Source organism: Mastigoproctus giganteus, chromosome 2 (genome assembly GCF_048544385.1).
Source record: "Mastigoproctus giganteus isolate SK-2022 chromosome 2, ASM4854438v1, whole genome shotgun sequence".
In the NCBI taxonomy this organism is placed as follows: domain Eukaryota; kingdom Metazoa; phylum Arthropoda; class Arachnida; order Uropygi; family Thelyphonidae; genus Mastigoproctus; species Mastigoproctus giganteus.
Window position 1 is genome coordinate 18,373,737 of NC_143576.1, and position 23,461 is coordinate 18,397,197.

General features: G+C 39.6%; 1 protein-coding gene across 1 annotated transcript in view; it reads left to right on the forward strand.

Annotated features, from left to right (window-relative positions):
* The window catches only part of LOC150089192 (vascular endothelial growth factor receptor 1-like), a 418,391-nt gene that overhangs the window by 358,728 nt on the left and 36,202 nt on the right, over nucleotides 1-23,461 (forward strand). The window contains exons 19-20 of the mRNA XM_090389759.1: nucleotides 6,583-6,653; nucleotides 19,472-19,612. Of these exons, the coding sequence (XP_090245885.1) occupies nucleotides 6,583-6,653; nucleotides 19,472-19,612 (212 nt within the window). The remainder of the gene's footprint in view (nucleotides 1-6,582; nucleotides 6,654-19,471; nucleotides 19,613-23,461) is intronic.

A 23,461-nucleotide genomic window follows, 5' to 3' on the forward strand; every position in this document is an offset into this window, starting at 1 on the left:
CAATAACAGCATGCAGTTTTAAGCATGTTGACATACCTATATAAACACTCATTCTAGTAGCCGCTGACTGAGTTTTGGTTATGCTACTGAGTCTCATCAGTGTGCATTTGTAGAGGTTATCCTGAAGATTTGTTTTATGTTTTATTACCAATGACATTTTATTGAATTTTGAATTTTACCCTAAACTGTATGATATACATATATAGTATGATATGAGTAAAACATGTAAAGAATATTGTTAAATTATGTGAAATTTTAAGAATTATTTTAGAAATGTGCACATCAAAATTCACTGAAAAATAACTCAAAACTTATCAACTGGCAAAACTTATCAGCCTACCCTCATATACACCATCTGTGAGGGTTGTGTTCATTCAAAAGTCCACTAATAATCTAACAGAAACCATTCTATCTTCCATAATGAAATATTTTGAAAGAACTTTGTGACATTGTCGTACTGTAATTTTAGTTCCTGCTTCAATTAAGTTCCAACTGTTGTTACCTAGCGCCAAGGAGTTCTGGTTGCTATTTAGTTAAGGTTAAATCACAAACCAAGTAATTCAACTCTTCTTGCTTAATTAAGTGGAGTGGGTTATGATTTTCTGGTTGATAGTCCAAATCACTTGAAATGGACAGTCCAGCAAAATATGCAACATAAGAATTCTCACTATACCCCATTCTCCCAGCATTACTGTCATTTATGAGAATGTGCAAATATTATTTGCAGGTAATACAACACATCATTGTCATATTTACTTCCTAAACTGTAGTAAGATATACATATATAGTATGATATGGGTAAAACATATATAGAATATTATTAAATTATGTGAAATGTTAAGAATTATTTTAGAAATTTGCACATCAAAATCCAGTGAAAACAGCTGATATATTAGTGGAAGTAAAATTCATGTTAGCAAGTGTTGTTAAAGGGGATTGACAAATGAGGTCAGTAGTCTTTTTTTTTTTTTTTTTGCCAATGCTGTGTATTTGCTTCCTTGCATCATTTGCACCCTCTGTGAAGCTGTCCAGGAAGAAAAGGTGGGATGCGGCTGGAACAGTTTATGGAAGGCAAACTTCTCAATGCATATACTGATGAGCCAAAACATTATGACCAGTGAGTCATTATGCAAATTGAAGCAACTGCAGGTGAATTACGGCACATACACGGGTTGGAACACAGTATAAAAAATACCTGATACTGAACTCTGTTAATCAGTGTTACTCTTGTTCTTCAGATGGGAAAGGCAGCGGCTTAAGCGAGTTTGACAAAGGCCAAACGGTAATGGCCAGATGACTGGGTCAGAGCATATCCGAAACGGCATGGCTGCTGGGGGTGCTCATGGTCAGCCGTGGTTAGTATGTACCGAAAGTGGTCAGAGGCGGGAAAACCCACAAACCACCAGCGAGGTGTTTGACGACCACAGCTCATTGATGCTCGAGGTTAGCGAAGGCTCTCCTGGATGGCACATGGCAACAGAAGGGTGACTGAGGTGCAATTCGCCGGTAATTGGAATGCTGATAATTGGAGTAATATGTCAAAACACACACATCAAACCCTGCTGAAACAAATGGGGCTGCGTAGCCGCAGGCTGCTCTGAGTTCCCATGCTAACCATGGTTCACCGGCAACAGTGTCTACAATGGACAAGCGAACATCGAAACTGGACCTTGAGTGATTGGAAGAAGGTCATCTGATTCGATGAATCATGTTTCCTGTTGCACCATGTAGACGGCCAGGTATGTGTGCATCATTTACCTGGGGAAGTGAAGGCAGTGTCATGCTTTGGACGATGTTCTGCTAGGATACCCTGGGTCCAGTCATCCATGTGCCAGGCATTCTGACTTCTACCACCTACCTGAACATCATTGCTGACCAGGTACACCCTTTCAGCAACGGTGAAAGGGTGTACCTGACAGTGCCGTCTTTCAGCAGGATTATGCGCCATACCACACTGCCCGGATTGTTTGAGACTGGTTTGCTGAACATAAGGAAGACTTCCAGGTATTCCCATGGCCTCCAAATTCCCCAGACATCAGTCCCATCGAGCATCTGTGGTTTGTGTTGGAACAGCAACTCCAATCTGTGGCGTTTCAACCACGAACCTTACAGGAGTTAAAGGATCTGCTGGTTACATGTTGGTACCACAAAACACATTTAGAAATCTTGTAGCGTCCATGCCATGCCGGGTATGAGCTGTTTTGGCTGCACGTGGAGGATCAAGATCATATTAGGTAGGGGGAGGTCATAATGTTTTGGCTCATCTGTGTATATAGCTTTATAATACTATATGTGGTTAGGCAAGCGAAGGCAGATTATGAGAAGTCTCTAGCAAAGACTTCTATGCTTATATTAACAGTAGAAAGGAGGAGTCGAATCACATTGGGCCATCTGAGGTCTGTGGGTTAACTGTTGATGACCCTGCTCAGGTTACAGACAAATTGAATTGGTATTTTGCATCTACATTCACACATGATGAATTCTTTAGGGAAGGGGATGCCAGAAGTTTATCACACTCTAACAAGGAGCTAAATGTCTTTGTCATAACTAAAAGGAGGGTGGAGGAGAAATAGTTGAAAATGGACATAAAAAAGGCACCTGGAATGGAAGGAATCTATCCAATCATATTAAGCAAGGCAGCAAAAGAGATAAGCAAACCCACGGCCATAATTATGGAAGAACCGTTGGATTTTGGGGAGGTCCTTATGGACTGGAGATGTGCAAATGTATCCCCAATTGTTAAGGGAGATCAAAAGGCAACATGAGTAATTACAGACCTGTTAGCTTAACGTCTGTTCCAGAAAATAATTGAATCACTGGTTAAAGAAGTAACGCAGGATCATCTGGACAGGCATGCAATTACACTGCAATCACAACACGGATTTGTTAAGGGATGGTCTTGTCTAACCGACTACGGCCTCCGTAGCCGAGTGGGCAGGAGCGGGAGTGCAGTAGCACACGCTCTTTGAGTAGACCGGGGTTCAAGCCCCTGACTGCTGAATACGGTCGATCTGCCAACCCGCACTGGACCAGCGTGGCAGATTATGGTCCATTTCCCTCAGCATGAATTGTTGAGGAGGCTTCCACCCTGCAGTGGGTTGATAATGGCTGCACTTTACTTTACTTTTTTTTACTTGTCTAACCAATCTGATAGGTTACTACAATGCAGCAACCAGGAAACTGGATGCAAAAAATGATTTTGACATTGTATACTTGGATTTCTGGAAGGCTTTTGATACTGTTGCACATCAAAAAGACTGCTGTACAAACTGGAGCAATTACTGGATAAAGGGGTGGTTAAGTGGAGGAAGACAGAGCGTGATTATCTGCTCTTTCTGGATTAATGTTATTAGTGGAGTTCCCCAGGGTTCAGTGCTGTGTCCATTGTTGTTTTCAATATTTATCAATGATGTTGATGAAGGTATATCATGTTTAATGTCAAGTTTGCAGGTGATAGAAACATTGGCAAGGTGGTTAACAACAGTCATCAGAGTAAGCCACTGCAACAAGACCTAGGAAAATTGGCTCGGTGGGCTGAGAAATGGCAGTTGAAGTTTAACATTGAGAAATGGAGGGTACTGCATATGGGTAGCAGTGACCCCAGAGTAACTTATCAGCTGTATGGTACTGCAAACAGGGTCGTCGAAAATGAAAAAGACCTGGGGGTAATTGTGCAGTTAGAAATAAAATTCTCTGAGAAGGATGATTATCCCTTTGTATAAGGCATCTTGAGTATTGTATATAGGTCTGGTCACCTCACTTTAGGAAGGATATAGATCTGCTTTAACAGTTGCAGAGAAGAGCAACCAGATTGGTGAAGGGAATAAAATGGTGCTCTTACTTAGAGAGAGAGGCTTCAGTTCTGCAAATTGCAGCATCTCAAAACTAGGCAACTGCAGGGAGACATGATTGAGGTGCTTAAGGCCTTTAATGGATTGAGTAAGCTGAATGTTAATGGCATTCTTCCACTTGCTGATACTACACACATGAGTAGGCATAAATTCAAGTTGAGGAAGAATGGATGGGCTTGGCACACCCAGTGTCCTGAGCTGGATATCATCATTCTTCTTTTTCTTGGTGATTCCCTTCTACTTCTTTCTCTCTTGGGATAATTCGGAATTTTTTTTTTTTTGGCTGGCACAGTATAAGCCTCAGGCTTCCTTGTACCATATGACTAATGATAATAATAATAAAAAAAATAGATGTGCTTAAGTTTGCCTTCAGCCACCAGGCAGTTGATTGTTAAGAATAGGCACCATCTGTTATTGTGGAAGTGGATGTGTTGAATAAATTCAAGGAAGAACTAAACAAATTCTTGGAAGGTATGGATGAGTGAACTGTGTAGGTTGTATGTTTTTTATGGCTAATGTTATATAAGCTTGCTTTCTTGCATCATTTGCCATTACTACTACTTATACTACTATATGTTCCAACAGACTTTCATGTTTGGGATTACCCTTAAAAAAAAAGGCATATTTTCATTAAATAACTAAATAATTTAATATTTTCATAATATGGCCACCACTGAGTGAGTATCTAAGATACATTTTAGTTCTTTGTTGTCAGAAGTTGAACCCTCATGATCTAAATAAAGAGTTTATTTTATTCACTCAAATCCTCTGTTTGAGCAAAGAGATATATAGCCTCAGAAATGACTGCATATGCACACAAACCTTGCTACAAATTGTATTTTTGCATTGATAATGTTTTATTACCAATGACATTTGGATAATGGATTGATCCAATTTTGAAATGAAAATTGTGACATTTTGTACCATATGAGAGCCAGAAATCCTTTTCTTTATTCCTTTTCATAAATTCCATCATATTAATGTTCTTAAAACTTCCCTTTTCATAATTATGTCTCCCAAATTAAATTTTAATATTTACAGTTCAGCATTTTTTTTTTTTTTTTTTTAACTTTTTCACAATAAAGTTAATGTAAATATATGGATTTTCTTACAAAAGCTAGCTGGCTGCTTATATATTATAACATATCATTTCACTTCAGGTTTCATTAGTCTAGTTCTAATCATTTAGCAAATAATTCCTCAAAAAAATAGATCAGTCATGTTAATCAAATACAGTTTCTTTAGTTAAACAGTGCTTCACATCATGTTGGATTACATTAAAATCCATAAGCAATAATTATCGGAATCTCTAAATATCATACAGTTAATGCACAGCATTAGATTGTATGAATCTATAATGAAAGCAAACAAAGCTATTCAATATCTCATATTGTGAATTCTTTCCCGACAATAACATTGAGCTGTACCTCTCTGCAGTAAGCGCACGAGTGTTGCCACACTCGTGCACTTACAGCATTGACATGCAGGGAAGTACAATTTAACCCTAACAACTTGCAACAAAAAGTTGCAAGTTGTTAGGGTTAAATTTATAAGTGGCTGCAATTCTGCAGACACTTTAAAAACACCTGGCAGAATAGTTCCATGTGCCCATGGATCTATCCTGCCAGGTTTCAGTAGTACTAGTGGTGACAGTATAATGGTGCTGGGAGTTTTTTTTGTGGAGCACATTTTGCCTCTCTTGATACTAGTGGAGCAACATTTGGATGCTACAGATTACCTGTAAATTGTTTCCAACCAGGTGCATCCCTTTATAACTGCAGTGTACCCATCTGTGAATGGCTCCTCCTTGCGGGATAATGTATCATGTCACAAAGGCAGAATTGTACAGAACTTGTTCCAGAAGGTTTCAAGTGAATTCAGCCTACTGTGATGGCTTTCCCAGAAACTGTCCTACCATTCTCAATGTATGTGGAACAAACTCCTTGAAGTAGAGGATGATGGGCCATGTCAACCCAATTGCTTCCACAGCTTGCAAAGTTGTAGGAAGCAACAGGGTTGACATGGACCAGCATCCTTTGGCATATTTACAACACCTTATTGAGTTAATGCCATGACAAATTCAGGCAGTTGTAAAGGCTAAAGAGGAAGGGGAGTACAAACTCAGTAATTAGGTAAGTGTACTGTTTGAATGGTCATTCAGTGTACTCTGATGCTGTGCATTAACCTTTTGCTTTAAAATTTAAGCTGCACTTTTTAGCATCTGTTATATTGTTTAATCAAGTTACAACTAGGTTTTCACCTCCTATGCTTAGGGTACATACCTTCCCACCAATCACGAGAAACAACAGTCTCCAAAACAGTGCCCCCTGCATGGTGGCACTCAAATGAAAATAACTAATAAAATATTTCTCTTCTGAAGAAATGATGCTTATTTGAAGTGTATGAGTAGGGTAATTCATTGTGAAGGGATTCACAATATGGGATGCTACTTAATACTGCTGTTTTATGATGCATGCTATGCTTTCATTATAGCTAGATATAGTCTCTGAAGCACTAACTCTGTGATAGTTATATACTAACTCTGTGATAGTTATATACGTGGTGTTTTTTTATAGCTTTAAGCATTTGCCCTAAAATTGCTTGAAATTCTAATAAAATAGTTATTATGATATGCAAACATAAATGAAATAAATTAATATTATATGTTTAGTTCCTTTCAGTTTCAGAATTTTATATGTTATCCATATAAAAATGTTTGTTTTTATTTTAGGGACCATTGCCTATAAAATGGATGGCAGTCGAATCCATACGTGATAGGGTATTTACCACACACAGTGATGCGTAAGTGTTGTAGAAACTATTTAGAGTATTTTTATTTCTTTATTTATTATATAAATGGTATAAATAGAGAGCATTTGAAAAAATCATATTGAAATTATAAAGTGGGGCAGCGTATGGTACATCATTGGAATAAAGTACCTATCAATGTGGCTGAGGTAGAAAGTTTAGTTAATTAAGTTTAAAGTAGATGGTGCCCCCATGGGCAGGAGCAGCAGTGCGTAGTACACGCTTCTTGATTAGACTGGGGTTCGAGCCCGTGACCACCAAATACGGAGGATGTGGAAAGGTCAGGGAATGACCATCGCATATCCCCAGAGCAATATGGCCTTAGTTGCTAATTCTCCAAATAACAATCATAACAACAACAATTAAAGTAGACCCAGATAGTCACTTTTTGGTGATTGGGAAAATATAATTTTTTTTTTTTTTTTTGGCAAGTCTGCTTCTTTACACCATTTAGTTAAAAGTTTGGTTAAGTTCAAAGTGGAATTGGACGGTCACTTATTTTGGTGATCAAGAAAATATGAATAATTAAGCTCTCGGTAACCCCCCACTACAGCAAAATTATTCTAATACTAAAAGATAATAACCATTTTATACTGTTATCCATTATATTGCCATGTACCCACTGCATTTACATTTAATAATGAAGCAGCCAAACACGGAGCCACTTTCTTGCTTTATGGAAATTTGATATTGTTTTTTGTGGCGTAGATGCTAATAAAAGGCAATAATCAAACCACTCATTGCATTAATTTACTAACTTATAAATTGTGTAATAATGGAGCTGCATAACAGTATTTTATTATTTAAAGATAAATTTTATTGACATATTGTGTGTATTTTGCTATACTGCTGTCACCTAACTGAGGTTTTGGACAACATTCCTGTGCAATTCCCCAAAAAAACCCTGCCTGCTTGAAGAATATATTGTTAGTAAAAATATGGGAATGAGAATCCTGCAACTGAGAAACATAGGCGGAATGTAGTTATCATATGACAAATCGTAATCAACAGGAGACTTGATTTTATTTATTTTTTAAAGTTGTAATTATTTAAGCAAATTTGTTGGTAATCACTGGAAAATTTAATTGAACATGGGTTTTTAAATTATGGGCTTTTCATTACCAAATTTTCACCAATAGCCAAAGGAGATAAAAGAATAAACAGGAACAAAATATAATAAAATTATTAAAATAAGTTAATCACAGATATAAATTGACAAATTTATCTCTGAATGAGCAAGCTACAGATGATCTGATCTGTATAAGGCCCTGAATGGTTTGAGCAGGCTCAATGCTGATGGAATTCCTCCTCTTGTTCAGATTACGAACCTGAGGGAGCATAAATTCAAATTGAGGAAAGACAATTGTAGAACAGGTCTGGAAAGTTGCCTTTAGACAGCGAGTAGTTGATTGCTGGAACAAACTTCCATCTGTCGTTGTGGAAGGTGATAGCTTGAATAAATTCAAGGCGGAACTAGGCAAAGTTTTGGAGTAAATGGGAAGGGGTTTTTTTTTTGACTGATGCTGTAATAAGCTTGCTTTCTGGAATCATATGCCTCTGCTAATGCTGTTAATGCATTTTCTGTTCTAATGTTTTCATTTTTAATGAGATACAGTCAGTCCTCGTATAACACATGTTTACACTACATAATTATATTTATAAATCGTGTGCGAATTCAATCGCACACGATTTATAAATAGGGGAACGATATCTTATATAACACGAACCGAATTCGCTAATGCACGATTTGCCTTTGTGTTTACAAGAACCTAACACAGAATCACCCCAACTGAACGCAACACGATAGGAATGAAGAGAAGATTTTGAAAATGTATTTGTTTTTTATATCAGTGAAGGGGAAACACATTTCACCATAATAATGTAAAAATCAACACAATTCCAGCTATCAGTATAATCGTAAAATCTAAAAATGCAATTAGATCAAGTTTACTACCAGTTTATAACAGATTCCACTAGCAGAAACGCAACTGGAAATTGTTTTTATTGTTTTATGGTAGTAACCCCTAGAAATGTGAGCTAGTGAGGTGTTAGTGTGTCTCTCCCTTTACAGTGTTGTTTGTTCAGTTGCTACACATGCGCAGCTTTGTTTATGTGTATCAAGCGTGCCTCCTCGTTTTGTAATTGTGCTTTATTCCCTAAAAATGAGTAAAATACTTAAAAAGGTGTGAAAAGGAAGCGTCCTGGTGAAGACACTGCAGATTCAGAGAGAAAAAGAAAGGCAATATCGATAAACAGAGGCGGACTGGATCAAAAATTCTTACCCGGGAAAATTTGTAGTTGCCTTATACTAGCATTTATGGCCAAACTCACACCGGACTCCGGCCCACCGGGGTTTCCCTGGTAAGGCTTATGGCCAGTCCACTTCTATTGACAGAGGTGGGCTTATGGTCAGTCCACCTCTGTCAATAGAGAAGAAATATGAAATTGTGAAACGCTTTGAGCGAAATGAAAGGCCATGCGATATTGCACGTGCTATAGACCTAAATGAGACAACACCGAGAATTACAAAGAATGCAGAGAAAATAAAAACAACTTTCATAGCAGAACAACTCAAAGTGTAATTAAAATCCATTAGATTAAGACACAAAGAATTGGAAGAGAAGGAACGGCTGTCATCTGTTTGGATAGAAAATCAAACAAAAAACAAATTTGCTTACAATAGAAGCAAAAGCACTAGCAATATTTTATTACGTAATAGTCGTAATAAAATACTTACATATTTTATTAGATTATTTATTGTGTTTGGTAATGTTTTGGTTACAAATGTGTGTGTTCAATCTTGGGTGGTTGGCACCTAACCCTATTTTTCCCATAGGGCCTGTTGTTTATATTGCACGATTTTGCATTGCACGAGGGTTTCTAGGAACACAACCATCGTGCTATACGAGGACTGACTGTACTCAGATTTTGACATTTAATTTGGAAATTCATGTTTGTTTAGATTTTTATGCTAAAACCAGATAAAATCTAAAAATCAGCAATCATCAGGTCCGAAGGCTGCTGGTGTTCAGTTGTTTTACCCATATCTCCATGAGCCTTCCTAATTCAGAGTTAATCCGACTGTTGGGGCTGCATCATCTGTGACTATGAATAGTCTTACAAGGCTATTCATTGATTTTTAAGAGATGAAAAAAAAAAAAAAAAGGTAAGATTATGTTAAAAGACAATTCACAGTTCACTGCAAAATCTAAATATTCCATTCTCAGTCCAGCTAGGAAAATGGAACCGAAATTAATTATTCAGTTAAAAGGTACCGTGGTCTATCTTGCTTACCTGTATGTTTAGGCTGCTTGCTGTTTGAACCACATTTATTTAGTCATATTTTGACTGAAATTTTGAATTTCATGTTAGACTAAGTATTAACATTTATATTTTCCAATTTCTAAATTTAAAATTTTCCCAATAAACTGCATTTTTCTTAATGGGAAAAATTTTGACCTTTCTAAGTTTAACTTGGAATATTATTATTATTATTATTGTTGCTCTTATATTATTTCTCCCTGATTGGAGGATCCCACTCCGTGACGGGAACTGCTACTAAGTACACAGGGTGGTTGTAATGTCTGCTGTTACTGTTGGTTTGAGGAATTCTCTGACTATCTTACAGGTGTTCAAGATTGTAGCTTTCTGGAGTTCCCTGTAGGTGTTATCTGGGAGACCTATTGCTGCTAGTCTGCTATGTAGGGCCTTTGGCACTATATCGGTGGTCGACATGATGATCGGGATGGTAGTTACTTTTTGCATATGCCACATCTCCTTGACCTCGTGTCTCAGGTTCATGTACTTCCTAATTTTTTCCTCATGGGTTTTCTGGACATTGCTGGTGTTGGGCACCGCTACGTCAATCAGGTAGGTAGCCTTTTGCATCTTGTCCACAAGGGTTATGTCCGGTCTGTTGTGCAGGATGGTCTTATCCGTTATTATGGCACGGTCCCAGTACAGCTTGTGGGTTTAGGTCTCTAGTACTGCCTGGGGTTCGTACTTGTAGCATGGTACACTTTCTTTGGTCAACTGGTATTTCCTCGCTAGCGTCTGATGTGTTATTCTGGCTAACTGGTCATGTCTATGAGTGTACTCAGTCTGGGTGATCACCTTGCATCCCCTGTGATGTGTTGTGTTGGATCGTTTCTGAGGCTAGGTCTCATCATCGACATGTATCATCTGACATTCTGGGCTCCTTTGCGATGTATTTTCTATAGTTTCTGGTGTCCATTGCCTGGTCTTGGATGGCCAGCATGAATCCTTCAGTCTTGGGGAAGAGCATCCCGTTTGTGAGCCATGCATTGGAAGCAAAGTTATTGATGTGATCTTGATGGAGGTCATTGTAGTGTCTGCCATGGAGTGTCTTCTTTGCCCTTTTTCTAGCTTCATTTCCTTTTGGGAGGGGGCTCCTCACTTAGGTTGAGTGAGGTATACCACTTATCTATCTTCCTTATGGCCTGGTGGAATGGTGCTGTGTTGTTCTCAAAATAATCCTTCAAATTAACTATTGCTGATTTATGTTACTCTATCAGGTCTATCAGGCCCCTTCCTCGCTCTTTCCAAGCCATTGTTACTCTCCACTGCTGACTTCAAGTGGTGTTGACAGCTCTTGGTCACCATTGTCCTTGTCTTATGCACGATATCCTCTAGCTCGGTGTTAGTCCAATCTACGACCCCAAAGGAGTATGTTAGTACTAGAGCTGCATAGGTGTTTATGGCTTTAACTGTGTCCCCCTCTGTTCAGTTTTTCTTTCAGCAGGCTTCTGAGACTCTGACGATATTTTTCGGTCAGGCACTTCTTGATTTCCTTGTGCTCTAACTGCTGAGCATGCATCATCCCTAGGTATTTGTAGGTCTCTGCTTCTTGTCATAGCTTCGATCTCTTTACCAGCCAGCAACAGGTAGTTTTTGCAAACTAATTTTCGCTGGTGCAACGTGTGGGTCTTGTATTTGTCTAGACCAAATTCCATCCTGATGTCCTTGCTGCTGTTAAACCTGGTGGATAGGGGGTTGAGTGCTAGACAGGACCACAGTCGGCTCAGAACATCTGCCTGAAAGATTCCTGTTCTGATGGGGATTGGCCTGGTTGTGATGTTCTCAACCTTAGTGTTGGTACTCCATTTCACCATTGTTGCTCCTAGGAAGGTTGTCACTATTGGATTGTCATATCTCTTTGCATCTTTGGGGTCTCTGTTAGCCAGCTATGAGTAACGGAGTTGAAGGCCTTGCAGTAATCGATGTAAGCCATGTATAGGTTGCAGCGCTTCTTGAAGGCTTGCTCCATAACTGCAGCATCTATGGTTAATTGTTCTTTGCATCATTTGCTCCTCCGTTTGCATCCTTTTTGCGTTTTGGCCATTATGTTCTGACTCTCTAAGTGGTCTGATATCTTCTTCGGTATGCAGCTGGTCAGGACCTTGTACATCGTTGGGAGGCAGGTGATTGGCCTGTATTTCACCAGGTTTCTTGTATCTTTATCTTTAGGCTTCAGATATGTGACTCCTTCTGTGAGAAACTTCGGGATTGTCTCCGGATGTCTTATCATTCGAGTGAACTGCTCTGCTAGGTGCTTGTGTGTGTGTGCAGGTGAGCTTCTTGTACCAGTAGTTGTGGATGTTATCAATTCATAGGGTTCGCCAGTTGTAGGTGTTCCTGATTGACTGTTTTACTTCTCGAATCTCCCACTCTCTCTCATCTCTTGTATGTCCTTTTCTTCCGTTCTACTTCTATCCAGGGGGCTCGGCTGTTATGTCTTACTTCACTGCTCCAGATATTTCCCCAGAACTCTTCGATCGTCTTCTTCTTCTTGGATTATCAGTTTCCTGCTTTCTCATTTTCTCTCAGTTTCATACAGAAGGCTCTTTGGTCCTCATCAAAGATTTGGTTGTTTATTTTCCTCTTGGGAGCTCTCTTTGTATTGGCTAGTCTCTTGCTGAGTGTGAGGAGGTTCTGCATTAGTGTGTGTCCAAGTATTCTCTTATTCTCTGTTTTCTGGTCTCAGGTTTCCTGTGGATGCTGTCCCTCTTGAGGATGCTATTCACCTTACAATCAATTTCTTACTTCTATTACCCTGTGGGTACTGGGTAAACTGACCTATCTTGGCAATTAATTCTTCTATATTCTGCTGAAGTCTTCTTTCCCAAGCTTGGAGTTCCTTCTGTTTCCGGTTCTTCTTCTTCTGCTGGTCTCTTGTTTCTTTTTCATTAATCCTAGTGGCTGCTATGGCAGCACAATATACGGCTGTGTGCATAGCCACCAGCATTGCACTATTGTTATCAAAGTAATGTGGTATTATATGCTGATTGAGGTGGTCTGTTACTCTCTCCACAGGATTTTATTTGGCCTCTGCTCAGGTATCATGTGGAGTGCATTCCTCTGAATTCTGTTAGGGTCTTCTTCCACTTGTCTTTTATTCTGGATATCATGGCTTTGTCTCTTTTCACTTCAGCTACTCTGGGTAGTATTTCTTCTTGTTCTTCCTCCTCTGGTTCCATATTGACCATATTTTTTGTTCTTTGTAGTTGATCACTCATATCCTGCTTGATTTTTTCCAAGGTGGCAGGAGCTCTTAGGTTCTTCGTGACGATGGTCATTCTTTGGTTCACTAATCCCTGTTCAGTGACCTGAATATCCCGGAATCGTTCCAACCACTTGGTATGTAGTTGTGACCTGTACATTGTCATATTGGCCTCTAGCCTTGTTATTTTATAGTATACTCTCATGATGTACGTATTCATTTCAATACTCCATTTCATGCATTGGCATCTTCTTCTTCATCTTATTATTATTATTTCTCTTATATTATTTCTCCCTGATTGGGGGTTCCACCTCACTATGGGCATTGCTACCAAGTACACAGGGTAGTTGTTGTTATGTCTAGTGTTACTGTTGGTCGAGAAGCTCTCTGAATATCCTACAGGTGTTCAGGATTGCATCTTTCTGGAGTTCCTTGTAGGCATTTGCTGGGACACCTATTGCTGCTAGGCTAGGCTATTATGTAGGGTCTTTGGCACCATACCTGTGGTTAACACGATGATCAGGATGGTCATAACTTGTTGCTTATGTCATATCTCTTTGATCTCCTTTTTTAGGTTTGTGTACTTCTTGATTTTTTTCCCCATAGGTTTTCTGCAAGTTGCCAGTGTAGGGTACTGCTTTGTCAGTTAGATAGGTAGCATTTTCCTTCTTGTCGACAAGGATTATGTCTGGTCAGTTGTGTGTTTTTGTCCTATCCATTATTATGGCACGGGACTGTGCCATAATAACGGATAGGACACAGTACAGCTTGTGGGTTGGGGTCTCTAGTACTACCTGGGGTTCGTACTTGTAGTACGGTACTTTCTGCGATCAACTGGTATTTCTTGGCTAGTTTCTGATGTATTTTCCTGGCTACTTGGTCGTGTCTATGCATGTACTCAGTCTGGGTGATCACCTTGCATCCCCACGGTGACGTGTTAGATTGTTTCTGAGGTCCTGGTGGCATCGTCGACATATGTCATCGAACACTCTAGGCTCCTTGTCAATGTATTTTCTATAGTTCCTGGTGTTGATTACCTGCTCTTGGATGGCGAGCATGAATCTTTCAGTCTCAGGGAAGAGTATCCCCTCTGAGCCATGCATCGGAAGCGATTTTATCTATGTGATCTTGATGGAGATCATTGTAGTGTCTGCCATAAAGTGTCTTCTCTGCCCATCTTTATAGCTTTGTTTGTGCTCCCTGGTTGTAGGATGACTCCTCACTTAGGTTGAGTGGGGTATACCACTTGTCTAGCTTTCTTATGGCCTGCTGAATTGCTGCTGTGTGTTTCTGGAAGTAATCCTTCAGGTTAACGATTGCTGTCTTCTGTTGCTCAATGAGTTCTATTAGGCCCCTTCCTCCTCCTTCCCGGGCAATTGTCAGTCTCTCCACGGCAGATTTCGGGTGGTGTTGGTGGCTCTTGGTCATCATTGTCCTTGTCTTTCTCACGATATCCTCCAGCTCATTGTTAGTCCAATCTATGACCAAGAAGGGGGTAGCACTGGGGCGTTAGCACTGGGGACTGCATAGATAGGTGCTTATGGCTTTAAGTGTTCCCTCCATTCAGCTTTACTTTCAGCAGGCTTCTGAGTCTCTGATGGTATCGTTCGTTCAGGCAGACCTTAATTTCCTTGTGCTGTAACTGCCGAGCCTGCATCATCCCCAAATATTTGTAGGCCTCTCCCTCTGCCATGGCTTCTATCTCTTTACCACTCTGCAGCTTGTAGTTTCAGTTGACTAATTTTCTCTGGTGCAATCCTTGGATCTTCCATTTGTCTAGACCAGATTCCATCCTAATTGCTGAATTCGTCGGTGATCTGGAGTAATCGCTGGAGGTGTTTTTCTGTTCCCGCATAGAGCTTGATGTCATCCATGTACATCAGGTGGATGAGGGTGTACAGGTTCTTCCTTCCTTCCTTCTTTGAGGTTATATCTGTACTTGTAACTGTTGAGCATGGTGGATAGCGGGTTAAGTGCTAGACAGAACCACATTCTCACTGAAAGATTCCTCTCCTCATGGGAATTGGCCTGATTGTGATGTTTTCGACCATAATGGTGGTACTCCATTTCACCATCATTTCTCCTAGGAAGTTTGCACTCTCGGATTGATTTTGTAGATGTTCAGCACCTCTATTAGCCAGCTATGAGGCCCCGAACTGAAGGCCATGCAGTAATCGATGTAGGCTGTGTACTTGTGCGGCGCTTCTTGTAGGCTTACTCCATAACCATAGAATCTATGGTTAATTGCTCCTTGCATCCTTTGCTCAGCCGCCTGCATCATTTCTGCTGTTCGGCCATTATGTTCTGGTTCTCCAAGTGGTCTAATATCTTCCTGGTTACATAACTGGTCAGGATTGTGTACATTGTTGAGAGGCAGGTGGTTGGCCTATATTTTGCCGGATTTCTTGTATCTTTGTCTTTATGCTTCATATATGTGATTCCTTGAGTGAGAAACTTCAGGATTGTCTGGGTGCCTTATGATTTGGGTGAACTGCTCTGCCAGGTACTTGTGTGTTCAAGTGAGCTTCTTGTACCAGTAGGTGTGGACATTATCTATTCCTGGAGTTCACCAGTTGTGAGAGTTCTTGATCGTCTGTTTTACTTCTTCTTCCCGAATCTTCCACCTGCTCATTTCTTGTACGTCCTTGATTTTCTTGCATTCTAGTTTTGTCCAGGGCGCTCGGCTGTTATTTCTTACTTCCCTGCTCCATATGCTTCTCCAGAACTCCTCAATCGTCTTCTGCTCAGGTGGTCTATTCTCTTCTTTCCCAACTTCTCCACGACTCCTGTAGAAGTCTCTTTGGTCCTTTTTGAAGATTCTATTGTTTATTTTTCCCCGAGAGCTCTCTCTTTGTATTGGTGTAGTCTCTTGCTGAGTGGAAGTGTGTCCAAGTACTCTCCTATTCTCTGATTTTTTTTGTCTCATGTCTGATGTGGATGCTGTCTCTCTTGAGGATGCTCTTCACTTTTCCAATTAATTTCTTACTCCTATTGCCCCGTTGATACTGGGTCAATTGGCCTATCTTGTCTATTAATTCTTCTATTTTCTACTGAATTCTTCTTTCCCAAGCTGGCAGTTCTTTCTGTTTTCGGTTCTGCTGCTGCTGGGCTCTCTTTTCTCTTCCATTAATCATCGTGTCTGCTACCCCAGAACAATACACGGCTATGTGGATGGCCGCCAGTGTTGCACCATTGCTGTCGAGGTAATGCGGTATTATATGCCGATTGAGGTGGTCTGTGACCCTCCACAAGGTTCTATTCAGCCTCTCCGTCGGTATCACGTGAGTCTTTGTGGGGTCCATTCCTTCGAATTCGGTCTTCCACTCTTCCTCTATTCTAGATATCATGACATTGTCTCTTTCCACTTCAGCTGCTGTGGGTTGTATTTCTTTTTGCTCTTCGTCCTCTGTTCCGGCGGTGGTATGTTCTTCCACCTCTGGTTCTGTATTCTTTATCCTTTATAGTTGATCGCTTACGTCCTGCTTGAGTTTTTCCAAGATTCCAGGAGCTCAGGTTCTTCGTGACGACGGTTCTTCTCTGGTTCGCTATTTGTTGTTCGGTGACCTGAAAATCCAGGAATTGTTCCAGCCACTTGGTATGTAGTCTTGCCCTGTAAGTTGTCATATCGATCTCTAGCTTCGTTATTTCGCAGTATGCTTGCATGTTATATATATTCATTTCGATGTTCCACTTCATGCATTTTCTGCCTTCCTGTGGTTACTATCGCAGTTGGCCAGGAAGCACTTCCAGTTGGTGGGGCTGGATGGTCTTGCCCCTCTTTTGTGGTAGCCATATGGGGGACAGCACCACTTGCTCCACTGTCTTCCTCAGGAGACCATTTCTGATTTTTTGAACCGACCCCTGTGCCTAATGCCTGAATGCAAGTGACTTTATCCTGTGCCACACTTGATGCAGTATGATTAATATTTCTCTTCGCATCATCCATCTATGGAAGTGGACCTGTTTAGCTTCAGCATATGTCCAGTGGTAGTTCTCGGGAGTGACACCCAGATGGCGCCACAATCTGCCTTAACCGCCACTCCGACACTGAAGTGGGTAGGTCCCTTGGAGCAACTTTCACGATGTTTATTTATTTGTTCATTTTTATTACTATTAATTAATTTATTTATTATTATAATAATTTATTACTATTATTATACTGGTCTCCCAGCGTGATGGAGCCACGTTTGCTTCCGCCAAGGCAGTACTCGAACCCGAGTCCATCAGGCTGGTAGTCCAGTATCGTAACCACTGGGCTATTTCACCCATTATTATTATTATTATTATTTATTATTATTTTTTTTATTATCATCATCATCATCATCTATATGGTGCAAGGAAGCTCCGTCACTACCAAATACGGAGGATGCGGAAAGGTCGGGGAATGACCACCGCATATCCCGGAGCAATATGGCCTTAGTTGCTAATGCTCCTAAAAACCAAATAACTAACAAATAACTAACAAGCAAGGAAGCCCGAGGCTTATTCTGCAGTGGCCAAAAAAAAATTTCCGAGTTATCCTCGGAAGAAGTTTTTCTTTTCATAAAGGTGACTACAATAGGCTCAGACAGTTTTTAAATTCTATACAGTGGGACCAACTGTTAGCATTAGCATTAGTAGAGGCATATGATGCAAGAAAGCAAGCTTATTCAGCATCAGCCAAAAAAAAAAAAAAAAAACACCACTACTCCCATTTCACCCCTCCGTTCGTTCGAAATACCTGTCCAGCTGAGCCTTAAATTTGTTTAGGCTATCAACTTCAACAACAAGTGATGGAAGTCTATTCCACAAACCAACTGCCCGTTGATGTTACCATCAGCAAATTCTAAATGGGAAGCATTCAAGGAATTAATCATTGATGCTTCTAGGCTTTTCGAATAAATTAAGAAATACTCTTCAAGGTATAATCCTAAATGGATGTCAGATGAACTCGTGAAACTCGTGACAGAGAAGAAAAATACATGAGATGCATATAAATTATTAGGTTATTTGGTTTTTTTTAGGAGCATTAGCAACTAAGGCCATATTGCTCCGGGATATGCGGTGGTTATTCCCTGACCTTACCGCATCCTCCGTATTTGGTGGTGACGGGCTCGAACCCCGGTCTAATCAAGAAGCGTGTGCTACGCACTGCTGCTCCTTCCCACCTGGCTACGGAGGCGGCATAAATTATTAGGTGACACAGAAGCCAGTGGTAGATATAAGCTAGTCTGTAATCAATTCCCAAAGGAGGCTAGGCAAGCAAAGGCAGATTATGAGAAATCTTTGGCCTAGGATGCAAAGAAAAACAGCAAAGACTTCTTTACTTATGTAAACACCAGAAGGAAGGGGATGAATCAGATTGTTCCATTCAGTATTGATGGTTTGACTATTGATTATCCTGCTGAGGTAGGCGACAAACAACGAGTATCTTGTATCTACATTCACACATGAGGAATTCTCTAGGTAAGCGGAGGCCAGAAGTTTATCAAACTCTAACAGGGAGCTAAATGATTTTATAATAACTGAGAGGATAGTGGAAGAGAAATCATTGAAGTTAAGCATAAAAAAGACACCTGGGGTGGATGAGATCTATCCAGTTATCTTAAGGGAGGCTGCAAAGGAAGTATGCAAACCCTTAATCATAATTATGAAAGCATCCTTGGATTCAGAGGAGGTTTCCCATGGACTGGAGATGTGCAAATATATCCCCATTTCACAAAGGGTGACACAAGTAATTACAGATCTGTTAGTTTAACTTGTGTTCCAGGGAAAATGGAGTCACTGGTTAAAGAACTTAATGCAGGCTCAACTTCCATATGTAATTGTGGAAGTTGATAGCCTAAATAAATTCAAAGAAGAACTAGACAAACTGTTGGAGGAAATGAATATGTGAAATGGGAAGTATATTTTTTTTTTCTTGTTTGGCTGATCTATATAAGCTTGCTTTCTTGCATCATTTGCCACTGATAATGCTATTTAGAGGGTATTTTATCCAAAATTATGTGTCAAGAAATCACTAATATAACTATTAGTGAGGTGGGTGTCACTGTTACAAGTACGAATACAGTTGCAAGTATAGGTTATTTTTACATGATTTCAATATAAAACATATTTAAAGATTATCTTATACTTTCAATAAATTTAGCTACTAAAGAAAGTTGTCAAGGAATTTGAAAAAATTTGAAATTAGATAGATTGTTTCTTTTAGAAATCAACTTTACAATAAAGATTTTAAATGGTTAACATTTATGTGAAAAAATACACACATATATATAGTGTTATTTAAAGATCCCCCCCCCCTTTTTTTAAGGTGGTCATTTGGTGTTCTTTTATGGGAGTTTTTTACTCTTGGCGAAACCCCGTATCCAGGAATAGATATTGATGAAGAATTTTATAGGAAACTCAAGAATGGATTTAGATTGGAAAAACCACAGTATGCACCAGAGAGTGTGTAAGTAATATTTTAATCCTAATAGAGTTAGTAGTTAATTTAAAATTTTCAATTATTTTAATTATGACAATTTATTAAGTATTAAAATTAATTCATTTTAATTAATTTAATCAGTTATTTTCTTTTCTGTGTAAAGCTATGGCTTTTTCAATGAAGTAATGATCTTCGATATATAATGGAGGAGGGGACTTATCCAGTATTGGTCCCATAGGTTTTCATGTTCAGTCTTCCAGGTGAGACATTGGTCGGACACACCTGGGAGTCTAAAATGCTGATTCAGAGCATTTAAGTCAAGTGGACCAAATTTCAGCAAGGTCCAGTTCTGCAACAACCAAATCCACTACTTATTTTCATGATGCAGGAACTATTAGTAATCCTGGTTATATCCCAGGGCTACTAACAAGGTCTGAAACACTGCACCTAGTATACCAGGTGTTAACCAGTGTAAGCAGCTGTCAAAGTGTAGTGTCCATATCATACATATGAATGGCAGACCCTTTGTGTTCCCAGCATTTCTACGTGATAGATCACTCTCTTCATATAATGAGTACTGCTACTTGCTTATTGGTGAAAATAATGTTCAATTCTGAGAGAAAAGTTCCAGCAATTCCCCATCTCTTTTGTCATGTAATGAGTGATGTCTTTTGAGCTTATGAAGATAAATTAAAAGCTAAAATATGAAGGTAAAAAATTAAAAGATTCAGTATTCCTTACATTTTGAAAGTACAGCTGTAAAACAATTTTCATAGGCCAGTACTTGATAGTTTACTGGACTAAACCCGTTGATTTGTTCATGAACCCTTGAAGAGGCACCTGAATCAGCTTGTTTATAATTTTGCTGCCCCTACTCTGCCAACTGGTGATTGAAGGTGTGGGGAGTCTGTGTAGTATGCATGTGGAAGGCACTGTTGAGGTGATTATGTAAAGGAGCTGCGTATAGTCTTACAAAACATCATTAATAATTAAACTCATAGATCAAGCTTATTTGTGAAAAGATCTTAACCTCTCAAAATCTTTTTCATTCATTTGACATTTATACATGGTCTCAATTCCAATCTAAATGAGTTTTATTTCCATGTACAATTTATCCGGCTGCACTTCTTTTTACTGAACAGAATCTCAATTATTAGTTGTCTCAACCACTACTTATCTCAGTTACCCTTATTATTCTCTGTATGATTCCTTTCTCTTCAGAGATGATACTACTCGTGTGTATGTCCTCTTCATATTCATAACATTATTAAAGATACCTTTAAGCCTATGGAGATGAAAAAGAGTTCCTAATTGGAATCTTCTGTTTTTGATTTCCATAGGCTCTTAAAATCACTTTACTCCATCTATCACGCATTCATCTGTTGTCCTTCCAACTCTACTAATCAGTCACTCAGAACTCTGGCATATTTTCTTTGAAACTCAACTTTCTTTTAATTTTCCTTGATGATTTTAATGTTCACAACTCCAGCTTGCATCAATTTTCTACTTATACAGATCCCACTGGTCAAGATGCTGAGGCTTGTACATTTATTTAGAATAGCAATCCTAACCACACTTCCAACATCCTCTATCTTTTATTCTGTTCTAATTTCTGTTCTTTCTATTCCTCTTTTCTTAGGTTGGATTACTGTTTTAAATCTTCTGATCCTAATATTTGCTCAGTTGTGTCAGTGAAATTATTCTTTATGGAAGATCCTTTATTTTGCATTCCACTCTAAAATCTTGTTCTTTATCTAAACCTTTGTTTTCCCATGAATGTTCTGAGGCTGACCAAGATAAGAATGTAAGGTATTGCATTTGGCTTGTGTCCAAATATACAGCTTCCTTTTCTGCCTTCACTAAAGCCTGCAACAGTTTAGCATTAGCATTAGCATTAGTAGAGGCATATGATGCAAGAAAGCAAGCTTATTCAGCATCAGCCAAAAAAAAAAAAAAAAAAAAAAAAACACACACCACTCCCATTTCACCCCTCCGTTCGTTCGAAATACCTGTCCAGTTGAGCTTTAAATTTGTTTAGGCTATCAACTTCAACAACAAGTGATGGAAGTCGGTTCCACCAACCAACCACCCGCTGGCCAAAGGCAAATTTCCGCACATCTATCCGACATCCGTCCTTCCTCAATTTGAATTTATGCCCTCTGAGGTGATTATTCTCAGCAAGATGAAGAATCCCATTGGCATTGAGCATGCTCAACCCATTCAAAGCCTTATACACCTCTATCAGATCACCTCGCCGGTGCCTAGTCTCCAGACTCTGTAATTTGCAAAACTTAAGCCTTTCTTCGTAAGAGTAACCCTTTGTTCCATTCACTAATCTTGTTGCCCTTCTCTGTACCCGTTCCAGCAGCTCTACATCCTTCTTGAAATGAGGCCTCCAGACCTGTATACAGTACTCAAGATGTGGCCTAACCATTGCCTTATACAAGGGAATAATCACCTCCTTATCCCTGCTAGAAAAATTCCTGTATATCATTGACAAGACACCATGAGCTACTCTTGCAGCTCGTCTGCACTGCTCAGAGAACTTCATATCTGCCTGCACAATTACCCCCAGGTCCTTTTCATTCTCCACCACTGTCAGTATAGTACCGCAGAGTTGATACGTTGCTCTGGGGTTACTGTTTCCCATATGTAGTACTTTACATTTGTCAATGTTAAACTTCATTTGCCACCTCTCAGCCCATCTGTTCAACCTTTCCAGATCCTGTTGCAGCAGCATAGCGTCAGTAGTGTCCTTAACAACCCTGCCAACCTTTGTATCATCTGCAAACTTGGACATTAAACTTGATATCCCATCATCAATATCATTCATAAACACCGAAAACAACAACGGACCCAACACTGAACCCTGAGGGACTCCACTAATAACATTAGTCCACGTTGAGCAGTGTCCATTGATTACCACTCTCTGTCTTCTGCCACTCAACCATCCCCTTATCCATAGCAGCAATTTGCCTCCAATGCCACACTGCTCCAATTTGTGCAGCAGTCTTCCATGTGCAACAGTATCAAAAGCCTTTCTAAGATCCAAATATATAATATCAAAGTTATTCCCTGCATCCAGTTCTTTTGTGACTACATCATAGTATCCAATCAAATTGGTCAGGCAAGACCTGCCCTTAACAAAACCATGCTGCGTCTGAGCTATAACTGAATTCTTGTCTAGATGATCCTGCAGTGCTTCTTTAACCAGTGCCTCCATTAATTTACCCGGAACAGAAGTTAAACTAACAGGTCTATAATTACTTGTGTCAGCCTTTGATCCTCCTTTGTGAATTGGGGTTACATTTGCACATCTCCAGTCTATGGGTACCTCCCCTGAGTCCAAAGAAGCTCTCATAATTATGGCTAGGGGTTTGCTTACTTCCTTTGCTGCCTCCTTTAATATAACTGGATAGATCCCATCCACCCCAGGTGCCTTTTTTATGTTTATCCTCAACAATCTCTCCTCCACTTTCCTCTCAGTTATTACAAAATCATCCAGCTCCCTGCCAATGTTTACTTTACCTAGATCATTCTCCTTCCTGAATAACTCCTCATGCGTGAATGTAGATGCAAAATACTCGTTTAGATTGTTAGCCACCTGAGCAGGATCCTCAACTGTTGAACCATCAATATCCAGTGGACCAATCTGATTCATCCCTTTCCTTCTTGAGTTTAAATATGTAAAGAACTCTTTTCTGTTTTTCTTTGCATCCTTTGCCAAGGATTTTTCGTAGTCTGCCTTTGCCTGCCTAATCTCCTTTGTGACTTGGTTACAGACCAACTTATATCTATCATAGGCTTCCATGTCACCCATTAATTTGTATGTATCCCATGCATCTTTCTTCTCTGCCACATGTCTCATTAGTTCAT